This window comes from Corvus hawaiiensis, chromosome 3 (assembly GCF_020740725.1).
Source record: "Corvus hawaiiensis isolate bCorHaw1 chromosome 3, bCorHaw1.pri.cur, whole genome shotgun sequence".
NCBI lineage: Eukaryota > Metazoa > Chordata > Aves > Passeriformes > Corvidae > Corvus > Corvus hawaiiensis.
The window spans coordinates 77,790,192-77,802,522 of record NC_063215.1 but is presented as its reverse complement, the minus strand read 5'-3'; the positions used below and the strand labels follow the sequence as shown (position 1 = coordinate 77,802,522).

At 39.0% G+C, this 12,331-nt stretch overlaps 1 protein-coding gene across 4 annotated transcripts in view; it reads right to left on the bottom strand.

The window, feature by feature from the left end:
- The window catches only part of RPS6KA2 (ribosomal protein S6 kinase A2), a 285,019-nt gene that overhangs the window by 42,817 nt on the left and 229,871 nt on the right, over positions 1–12,331 (bottom strand). For all 4 annotated transcript variants that reach the window (XM_048298315.1, XM_048298318.1, XM_048298317.1 and 1 more), the window contains 3 exons: positions 11,845–11,915; positions 10,936–11,024; positions 4,447–4,511 (listed from right to left, as the gene is read on the bottom strand). In XM_048298315.1, the coding sequence (XP_048154272.1) occupies positions 4,447–4,511; positions 10,936–11,024; positions 11,845–11,915 (225 nt within the window). The remainder of the gene's footprint in view (positions 1–4,446; positions 4,512–10,935; positions 11,025–11,844; positions 11,916–12,331) is intronic.

Here is a 12,331-nt window from a genome sequence, read left to right as displayed (position 1 = left end):
AGAATAAGCTCCCACATCCCATCACCATTTTTTTAAAACTGGCCACAGCATTGATTTAGCACAGAAAAATGTGACTGACAGGAATCACTGCACATCACACAGTGTTGTCGGATCCAGAGGCTGTGCTGAGGGAGTGCATAATCCACAGAACGAGGGAGATGGACTCCAGGGTGTGAAAACACTGATGTAGATATTCACACCTCGATACATATCCATGCCTCTGACTACTTATCAACCCCTCACATCCTCCTGAGACTTTGATAATAATTACCTATGAATTAACCAGAAACCATTTCTATTGCAGTTTGAGAAACAATGAGCTTCTATCGACTTTCTTTCTGATTTCAGACAAAAACATTTTTATTTGAAATAACTAATTTTCATCCAGGTGCCACTGGCCTTTTCTTAAAATATGTTGCCAGATCCCTAATATAATCTTCAGATGAACATCTCCTCAGCTGGAACTAAAGTAATACACAAGAGAGACTAGTAATAAAATGCTTCAACATTGTGTTTCTTTCTCTTCTTATTTATAAGTAGTTAATTTTTCATCATCTTTAAAAAAACACACTCCTAAAAACCCCAGAGATGTAAATGCTCTGTACATGTGCCTGGCAAATATCAAAAAAAGGAAAATGGTTTAATTTCATTAAAAACTATTTAGTCATTTCCTCAACTGAGTTTCTTTGATGAAGAATTGAATTATTCCTTAGACACTTTCTAGAAAGATGCTACCCTCCACAGTGATGCACTTGTAGTGTGAGAATAAACTCCCTTGATACATATACCTGTCATAGAAAATCCAATAAGCAGACAAAAGGATGAGCTACATTCTAAAATGCTTGTCCTCTCCTAGATTAATGACTCAATGTTATTGCCTGCAAATGATAGAAGAGCTAGCAGAATTCAGACCTCAGGATTAATTTTTGCTGTTGGTAAAATCTGCAATTAAATAATTCACATTTTCAGTTTAGTTTAATCTCTGATTAATATTAAAGGAAAAAGACCTGGAATCCACTTTCTTCCCACGCTTTTCCTCAGCTGTATTTGACAATTCGTTTTCCAGCATGTCATTTGCTCTAGTTCCAATTTAGCCTGTCATCTAAACAAAAACTACTGTTTATAGCCCACTCCTCCGACAGCAGTCTGCAAAAAGGGATTTCATTTCTCATTTTCAATGAAAAGCCAGAAATTCATTATGCATGACCTGGGAAGAAGAAACAGTGGTAAAATATCAGGAACCAGACTGTGCTTTCTCAGAACCAATGACTGAAATTATTTGAGGTCAACTCATTTTGGGTCTGCTTGTCTTAAGAAGAAAAGAAGGTGCAAGGTTAATAAGCAGGTAAAACTGTCAAGGAGCTGGACATCTAATCTCTTTCCTGAGCATTCCAGCCTTGATCATGAAAGACAGTCCATCCATTTAACAACAGATCTACTGAATTTGTGTCATGGTGCCCTACTAAATGCCTCAGGGCAGCAAGACTGATACTTTCAGAAACCTCTAGCTATTTTTCACTCTGGAAAGTGGGAATTTAAGGCTTTGTTACAGGGCAACAGCTGTAAAAATGTGAGTCTTACAGAGTCTCATGCCACAATTTAAGTCTGGGCATAAAAATCCTGTGTCAGATTGTCCACAGTTCATGTAGCAGAGGAGTTAGCCAGAAGTTAAACCTAAGGTGGCTGGAGATTTTGCTGAAGAATGGCACTCTGGAACATGGGAGTGGCTTCTGGGAAAGGCTGGGATGAGGAGGGTTCCCTGGCCACACTCATGTTTTCCAGGATTGCCCTTACTGTCTCTGCATGCAGTGGTCACACGGTACCAGCACGCTGTGCTTGGCAGCAGCGACTGCAGCATCGTGACAGGGGCCATTCCCACACTGTGTATGCTGTTTCCACTGTGTTTGCTGTGTTCATCCAAAACAGACATTATATCTGGTTGTGTATGTTTGATTACTGCCCCAACAGGTAAACACTTCAGTGACAGAGAAAATAACCAGCTCCAATCCAAAACCCAAGGGAACAGCTCTGAAAATACTGTGAAATGAAAGCCCGAGTCACACAGTTCTGTCTGCAACTCTAATATCACTGCAACATCAAGACTTCACACATGACTTAGAAGAAAGAAGCTAACTCATTTCTGTTTTGAATCTCTCTTTAAAATTAGGTGATGAAATTTGGTGCTTTGTTCCTGGTTATCATGTCACTCGTGTAGGAAAAATCATGCTTAAAATCAAACCTGTTTCACACTGCATTTCTAGCAGACACTAACCCATTCTTACCCTTCATGATAAGGGGGCTTTTGGTGGAGAATTGTTTTACTACAGTTGCTGAAATTTTCTGTGCTGTCAGTCACAGCAGTCCTGTCTGTCATAGCTGCCAAGGTAGCACAGAAGTTCTCCAAAAGAGCTTGCCTCTTGCTCTCTGAGGTCTTTATATTACCAAGGCATAAAGTAAAATCAACATTTCTGTCCCATCTCAGCAGTGCTGTTTGCTTACTGTCTGCAAACTGATGTGGGAGATTCAGTATACATTATGGGAGAACAAAATGAGGGCACCAGGGAGTCTTTTCCTGCAACTGTACAGAGACCAGTGCTAAATATCTATGTCTGATCCATTTCTGTTCTCTGACCCTGTTCTGTTTCTGTCCATGGAGAACACGTTAACAACTGGTTGGATGATCATTGAGAGTCAAAGTCCTGGCTTCAGCTCAGGGCCACGCTGGCTCACACTGCTCTGAAATATGTCCAATACTGTAGCTGCTGGAACGAGATAAGCCTCCCAAGATCTCCATGAGTGATTGCAAAATGAGGATAAAATGAGGAAATATATTACAAAGATGATAGCTGATCGGTATAATAATGATCTGTCTCCAAGAAAGTGCAAAAAGCACTAATTATGTTGAAATAAAATGGATTTTTACAGCTATATTTCATAGCAGTGTTAGAGGGCTGGATAACACATCAAAGGGCAATTAAATCCACCTTCCTCTCCAGCTTCAAGGCACGTTCAAGCATACCTATCTTCTTTGTGGTAGATATTTCTCTGTCCAAAAGAGCTTTTTCAAATGATGGAGGACTGTAGAGTTTCCTTAGGACAGGCGTGAAATTGTTCCCTAAAGAACGGAGCTTGAAGCAATCACCAATTACCATGACAGAAGGTGGTCTTGAATATTCTCTTGGGACAGAACTGACTTTTCCAAAAACCTTTCCAAGATGCAGAGCCTCATTTATTTATGATGAGCTAGTGAGCTGCTCCACTAGCAAACACAGAAGCAAGAAAAACCCTCTCACCGTTCCAGTGCTTCTTATTATATCAAGACATATTCATCTGACCTATATGTTTATTGCAAAGCTGAGGACTGTGGAGATATCCGAGGAATATAGAAAATAATATTATTTTTATTTATATTAATGTTATTTTTAAATAATCATAATCATAATCAACAACCCATGTCTTTTGGATTCTCTATTTTTTTATTTTCACTTATTGTTTTCATAAATATAAAGTCTTCATACAGAATCTCATGGTTAGTAAGAAGCAAAAGAGGAAAGAGACTCTGGACTCCAGAACATATGTACTGGGACTAAAAGTCAGCTTGACTATATAGGAAAGTCTCAAAATCCACTTCCATTGATTATATTTTAATGTGTTTATGAATCATGACAACTCTTCAACATGCAAATAAAATTAGATATTTCTAAGGAGTTTTACCAAAATAAATGGGTTTGTGGGCCTTTCAAAGGCTACCTGGGCACCACAAAATGTTCTCTCACAGAAGAATTAGCTTTACTGCAAAGTCCTGAGCAGCAGTTTGAGAATGGCTCTGTAACACAGATTCATGCAGTTTTACCAGAATTTATTGTAAGACTCGCATCAATGTTACTGATTGTACTAGCATTCATGAGTGAATGCATTAAATACTGAAGAGACACAACAATATCATAACACAGGCTGGATAAAATTAAACTAGAAAATGCTAAAGGATGTGGAAAACAGGAGCTCTGATGCACTGGCAGATGTCCAGATCAAGAATGAAAAATGTTTGCTGCCAGGTTTGTCTAAGAACAAGTCAATCTGAAAAAATACGATGCTGAAAATGTGAGATTTAACCTCTTACGAGTCTAAATCAAATACTCAGATAATCTGTACCACCACCTTTATGAGCTCTAGCTGTTAGCAATAAAATAAATCCTTGTTTACCATTCTGTTAATCACATCTGACATGTCTTACTTGAATCATATTTAATTTAATCAACTGTTCCAATTCTGAGCACTGATGCTAACAAGCATGCAAGAGGGACATAGGCACCCACTGAGAAGGCTTTAACTCCTCTGTGTTGAAGTTAGGCTCTCAATGTTAGAGAACGTAATCCTATTCCTAAGCATAGAAGTTCATCTTCAAAAAATGTAGCAGCTAAGGAAAAAGAATGCTGCTCCACTTACATTCCAGTCTATAGTAACAAAGAAAGGGTGACGTTTAATTTCTTCCACTCCATCAAATCCAGCACCTGAGAAGAGAAGGAAAGAATCAAAATGAAATCATGCTTATAAGAGAGCAGCAGCATAACCTTTCTTCTCCAGTCTCCCTCCCCATCCCCACTTTTCTTCTGACAGAGTGAGAGCCCCCATCTAAATGTTTCTTCTAGTCAAGAAATACTGCATGGTGCAACTGCCACTGCAGTATAAACTCCCATAAACAGATGAAGGCACTTCATTAATGACAGTTTGATCCCAAGGGTCTTTTACTTTTTTCTAATTGAGGCTGCTGCCAAGGTTTTGCATGAGACAGGGGATTTTAGCCACAGCAGAGTGCATGCCCCAGCAAGGTCAGGAAAGGCCCCAGGATATGCCGATACTCTGGCAAGGCTCCACCAGTGGCAGCTCTTCTATCCACACTGGCTTTCAAACCTTGATTAGCTACTGTTCTCCACAGGCACAGAAAGCTGCACTACAGGCAAGTATAGACTCAAAATACCAAAAGCCTCCAAATGATTTGAGGGAAGCCAGGGTTTTAGGTTCCCCGTCTTCAAATACTGTCTTCAAATTCCTGTGAGTACCAAAATCATCACTCTCAGTGTTATGTTATGTTCCCTTCACTATTAAATTTCTGTTACATTACTGTAGGAAATTTAGGGAAAGTCTTCTGAGATCTGGTAATGAATCTAATTCCTTCATTACTTTTGCCTTATGTTTTCACTGAAGATTGACATTTTTATTCCTTTAGCTCAATTTATTTGCTTCACTGCTATCAGAGAACCAAACAGGTACTCAGAAATAATTAAAGAACTGTCAGAGAGGATCTAGAATGCCATTTTTGGGGTTGATTTGACCTTATTAATAGCACTTCTCATTTTCATTTCAAGGAAAATTAAAATCTGGAAGCAAAGGCTTTGCACTGCAATTCTGGAATCAGTTCCTGAAGGGTACCCATCCTACTTCTTTACAAGCATGCTGAGCATCCTTAATTCCCAAAAGGATTTGGGATTCCTGCACGCCTTGCAAGGGGCACTCAGCACCTCAGAGCTTTTTATGTATGCAGTATTTGTACTTCAGGAAGATAACATTACAAGCAGCTTTACAAAGGCCTTGCCAACGGAAGCTTTTGGAAAATGTGATGTCTGCTCTCCTTGTGTACAAAACCATTATTGATGTTTGTCAAAATGCAATGATCAGGAACTGCTTCCTACAGCCTGCTTAACATTCACTGATGAAAGGATACAGAAAGCAAACACTTTGTAAACATAACATGCAGGATTGTCTGTGAGGCCTGCTGGAAAACAGCAAAGAGGGATGATCTGATTAATTCCCCATCCCATTAATCTTTCACTATGGGCAAACACAAGCAATGCACATGAGGGTAAAGAATCCTAGCCTGCCATACAAAATTATGTGCTCAGAGGTGATCAGCCCCACTGAGGAGCCTGTGGGTTATGACAGACAGACATTTCTAGGCAAACACAACATGAAATCAAACCTTGGAAAAAGAAAGAGGACAAAAGGGACAATATCATTGCACTGTCACCGTGTAAGTCTGTTGCATTCCTGCAACTGGAATATGGATTGTAGCTGACACTCCCCCTGTAAAAGGGTATACTTATTAAAGTTAGGAAAAATCAAAGATGGTCAACACGGAAGCTTATGGAATGAATGAGGAATGTTATGGAATAACTGAGTAGGTCCGGACTTTTCATCCTGGAAACAGATGACCAAAGATGTATACAATAGATCACTAAACGATGCTAGCAGGAATCAGGTTCAGAAGAACCTGGAGATGTTTCCTCAGGAAACAGACAGTTGTGTGATGTGGAATTACTTGGAAAAGATGACGTGGTGTAAAATACTTATATGGGTCCATGGGGAGGCCAGGAAAATCTGTTGAAAAGAAATCTGTTGAAGATTACTTCATCGACAAACCACAAGAGTTTCAAAAAATCCCTTGCTTGACCTTAAAGAAGGAATAGGAGAAAATTTGGGTGAAGCAACACATATGTTTATCCTGTTCTTACATGCCCCTAGGCAGTTGTTTATGGCCCATGGGTACAGAACAAGAAAATAGTAAGTCTTAGAAAAAGACTTGTTCTATGACTTCCCTAGCATATTTTTGTTCAGTGCACAGTCTGAAGTCTGCAAGATTCCCTTGGCAGATTCATTCTGATTTTAGCAATGCCAACAGAAACACAAAACCAACAGAGTTACTCTGAAGAGAATTACATTAAGCAAATCTTCAGAAAAGAAATACCTGTGAAAAATGCTTTGAGTCAGTGGTGGTGATTGGAAACTGCAATGTGCAGTAAATGTTCTTTACCACATCAGGATGAAACCCAAGTGCCAGATTGATTTTTGCAGGACTGGGATAAGTGCTCAGACACTGTAAGACACTAGTAGCATATCCTAGACTGAGGAAAATTGCTAATGCATTCAGTTTTCTCCACTCCATCCCTTCCGCACTACTTCTCTTTCCCTCCTGCTTAGGCTAATGGATACATCATTGTGTGTCGGGAATGGCACGCTTTTTTTCAGACCGTCTATTTGAAAGCCACACTTTTTGCTACTGTTGTTGTTCCTTTTTCCAGAAACCCACAGAAATAAGAACCAAGAAAAAAGTCCACCCACAGCTACTTCTTTTAGTGGAGGGCTTCAGTGTTCAGTAAGAAATGCAAGCATGTAGTTAAGGCAGGCATTTGTTTGAAAAATTTTCATTTCCCAGTTGGGGCCACCTCAGCTCCAGCACAGAAGGAATATATTGTTAAGTGCAAGGGCTTAATATATTAAAGAAATTTAGGATGGTAATAGCCTAATTTTGCAAAGAGTGGATGACTTCCAATTCTTAGCAACTGATTTTATGCTATGGAGAAGGTTTAGCACTTCCTGCAGTTTTTATTCCCTGACCTTCTGTGCCATGAGACCTGCTGGTGTAGCCCACAACTCCTTCTTGGATTGTGTGCTGTGGCTGCAGGCAGCAGCGTGTGGCCTGGTGCTCTCCTCAGCTGGAGGAGGGAAGTGGCCCTCCTCCAGGGTGCATTCAGGAGCAGCTCTGGGAGCCAGAAGGACAGCCCTGATCCCGCTGTAAAAGTCCACGGGAGACATTAGCATCCGTGCTTATGCTGGAGTCTCCCTGGATTTGCTCAGCATGTTTCAGTCATTCATCTACCATCGGCAAATCTACAGGGGAACTGAAAAGAGATGTGCTTTCATGGAGAAAAGAAAAGCACTACAGAGGTCATGACTGGAAAGGCCTGCTTCATGGAGATGGACATTTCTTGGCATAGAGATGGGTATTCAGCAAACAGCACACTGCATGACCACAAAACTTTCACCTTCCCCAAGGTTTCTGGTGAGTTTGGGTTTTTAACTTCATTTCAACATCAATTTAGCAATAAGACCTATCAGTCAAGAATAATCAGCACTACCAAACCTATTGCCTGCAAATATTCTTATGTGCCATCTAGTTCCATGAGGGTCTGAAAAGATAAATAATTCTTTCAGATCAAACTGCCAGTTTAAACACATTATAGAGTGCAAGCATTTATATAAAAGCAGCCTCATATTAGTAAGTGAGAACTTAATTATCTAAGTTTTATGCCTGTAATAAAAGTGCCTGCAAAGAGTAAGAGTAGAATGTTTTATTTTTAATTGGTTTTGATTATTGAATCATTATGGACAACACGAGCCTTGAAATATTAAGGGCAAGAAAGGAGATCTATGAAATTTGAAAGTTGATTACTTGGATATTCAAATTCATCAGGAAGAGTTTCCAGAATTTTAGTTTCAGATAATTAAATTTCAGTGTCTCCACAGCTTCAGAATCTTTTTAGTGGGCTAGACTTTTTGAAGTACTTTTCTAAGGTTTACAAGAAATCTTTACAGTTGCTCTAACAAAGGGGAAAGTTGTTTTTTGTTTAAATTCATCATTTTATAAAGCAAAACCCCAAAGTTTTCTATATGAAAAAGCAGAATGTATCTTCCCTGAGAACATGGGATTAAGAAAACAGTAATGATTTCCTTGGCTTTTACTCTGACCCTACTGGCATATACTTTTATTTTAAACTTTCTTGGCCAAGCTTCTCAATTATAAGGACTCTGGAAACTTTATACTGCTCAGCAGCGCAGGGAGTTTGTTAAATAATATGTTCTTAATATAAAATACATTTTAATATGTATTTTTTAAATAATCATTTTAAATAATATTTTATTTACCTGAGCAGATCCAGGCCTTAGGGCATGTCCCTTGCCTAAGTTCCAGGCAATGTAATGAACTAACACCTTCATCATAAAGCTTTACTTCTGAGTGCTTACTCCTTATTTGCCAGGGTATTCAGTTAGTTTAAGAATTTAAAATTATGCTTATCCATAATCTGAAATTTGTTGTACTTAGAGCAATACTACCAAAGCAGTGCTATGCAGCTTATTTGTACAGCAAATAGGCTCAGAAAAGAACAGACAGTGCCCAAAACCAGGGATAGCAAAGGAAGACTTTCCATTCCTTAAAGATTTGTCACAAATATTAATACGGGCATCAGACTTAAAAATAGAAGCAAGTAAACCAGATCACTAAATTTCTTCTCAGTCTTGTCAAACTTGCTTCAACCCTAATATTTCTTCCATTGATAATCCAAATCTTCAAAACAAAATTTCAGAATACATCATCAATCTTTACTTCTGTTTGTTAAGATACCAAAATCAAATGGCAAAAAGTGCCTTTTATCTTGTCAATGTTTAAAATTGGATTTTGGAACTAAATGAACTTTCCAGATTTGCAAATTTATGAAACAATGGCTGAAAACAAGTGTTTGATCCATAATATAGTTCATTTGTTTTAGCATGCTTCATTAATTTTCCAAAGATTTTTCAAAACTGGATGTCTAAGCCTACTTTTTTTTTAAATATTATTATTCCTTTCCCAGAAAAAGCTAAAATTCAGAAGGCTGAAGCAGTCCTTTTATCTACTGACTTCTGTTCAGTATTTAGGCCAACTATTCAAGCTTTTCTTCTTCTGTTATCAACAGGTCCCTTTCCATCTTCCTTTGTGCTGATCTCAATCAGTTAAAACAGAGTGCCTTCAGGAGCTTTCCACCATTATCCCTGAAATGTTAAGATCTCTTTCTCTGTTACACTTTTATATTTTATTTCCTTGGATGTTTGTGTTAAAAATAATTTCATTCTTTCTTTTTTTATTTTCCCCCAAGCCTTCCCAGTATTTCAATAAACCTCAGGTTTTAAAACCTCGACCCCTAGCAATTCCTCATTATTAACATATGAGGGCTAGAATTGTTATGGCTCAAACTAAGTTTTAGTGAGTAGCTTTTTATTTAAGGACTGGTATCCAGAAACTCCCACTGTCTTGACTGGAGCTCCATTTTGGATGGATAGTAACTTGTGAGAAGGCACAAAATGAGCACAGCAGAATAAAACCAAGAGATGGAGGAAGGGGGGGAAACAGCAGAAAGAAACAGAGGTAGGGAGTGGGAAAAAGTTCGTATTTGGTGCAGCACCCATTTTTTCTGAACAGAGATTAAACCTAGAAATCCCAATACTCTATTTTTTTCTAGTGTCAAACAAATTGCTTGAGAGCAATTGAAACCTGGTAAGAAAATGTGTTTTTCTACTCTCATGTCTACAGCATATCAGACTACAAGAGTGACCATTTGGATCGAAAGGTAAAACCAATGGAAGGGCATTTCCTCTGGGGGCCATGTGGGATTCCCCTGGTAGGAGAGGGGCCAGAGCAGCATGCTGCAGGACTGGATCCCCACTGCCACCCAGCACTGTGCTTGATTGGGTTGTCCCCTCATCCCTGTGGAGAACAACAACAAAATTTGCAGTGGAAATCATGCCATAGGCATTGTCCACGACCTCATCAAATGCAATTAATTTGTTAATAAAACCCATAAACAAAGGTCAGATGACATAAGATACATTATTCAATATATACTTTATCACAATCTAAACAGGATTATTAACAAAGGGTGAAGACACATCAGTAAAAAGGAGATGCTATATTTGGGTAATAAAGAATAAAGTCTACTGTAAGACTGCACCGAGCTACTGAGACAGGACTGAAATGCATTTGAGAATGGGAGAGATGAAACCTCAGATTTGCAGCTAAATTACACAGATTCACTTGTTTCTCAGTCCCCTATATTATCATACACAGCAGTTATCTTAAATCATTCATAAAAGCTGGCGGTTTACACACCCTCATTACGAAAAAAATGAAATACAAATTAATAACGTGTTTTAGATTTCAGTGCTTTGCCTGTACTCCTTACAAATTTCTCTAGTGATGCTGAAGGTTCACTGTGCCCTGGGAAGAAATGCCAAATGCCACCTAATGAAGAGGATAACCATCAGAAAAGATGGGCTGAGAGCAACGACCACCACCAGACAAGGCAGGGAGCACACACCAAATGCCCTGATCAAACGCACACGTACCCAATCTGTTGGAGGGGTTCCTTTTGAAGAGGGCTCGCAGCAGGCTCTGGGCTTCTATGCTCAAGAACTGTGGCATTCCCAGCTTGGCTCTGAAAGAACACAACACTTGAAAAGAAAATAGATTTTTCAAACTTTTTTTCCATCCCCCTGTGGCTGAAACAGTGGAATTGTAGTAGTCAGGATGGGCAGACACACGAAATCAGTGACCAAAGGCTGCCTAAGCATAGTGCAATACAGAGAAGCTGATCTTATTCTACGGAATTTAAGGAAGGTTTTACCACTGACTTAGAGGTACAGCAGATCTAATGAATCTCATAAAAATTTTGCAACCTAAATAGGTATTTTCCTACAGAATTTTTTCACTTTTTTAGTTTGCTGGAATAAATTTGGGAATCAAGAGGAATTTAAACAATGAAACAATGGAAAAACATATACTAAATTGCATACTATTTAAAGAGAATAAAACTTTTCTCTTGGCCATTCACTGCTACAAAAAAACCCATAATACTGAGCAAGGCTAAGCTTCAAGTACTTTTGTCTGCATTTAACATCAAATGAATGGGACATTGCAAAGGAAAATATTTGAAACTTGGCAACAAAATATAAGATGTCCTGCAGAAATCTGACTTTCCTGCATTTTGCAGATACTGACATTATCACAAGTAAGATAAATTTCTTTTGTAAGGCCCTCTCAGTAATTCACTTCCTAGTATTTATTCTGAAGGCAATTTTAGAGTTAAACACAGGCATCAGCTATGTGTGCCTTACTAAATTCATGCCTTGCATAGCTTTGGAAAGTTCATTATGCACTTTATTACTGTCTACCCTTCCCATACTTGGGCCCTATGGAGTCTCCAGAGGGTAGAGTTAACTCACAATTAGAAGAATGAAAGCAGTTTTGATACTCACTTGAGAATGAGTGCCATTGTCTCCTTTCTGTCTTTTCCCTGGAAGGGTAATGATCCCGTCAGCATCTCAAACTGTGGAGTAGCAACAAAATGGTAAATCAAATGTGCACTGGGACGGTCTGCGTGGCTGAAAGACACCACATCCATCTTCTATTTCCAGCATGACTGAAAACGTGAGGAAAAGAAATGATCCAACAAGCTGTGCTTCAGAAAAGAAATGGCACAGCAAGTCTGGATGATTGTTCCATTCCAGAGATGTGTTACAGACTGTTTACACTGATACTTGTTGTCAAGTTTTGGTATGTGTGGGAAGAAGTGTCACATATGCTGTTTCCTCCAGCACCTGTTTTATGACCAATGCTGGAAATGAGTTATTTGGGTGGAGGGACCCTTAGCCTGCATGGGTATAGCTGTTCTTAGGTGTTTGGCATGGACTACCATGCAAGGAAAATGGATTCAACAATGCCACTCCCCATCTTTTTAGGTTG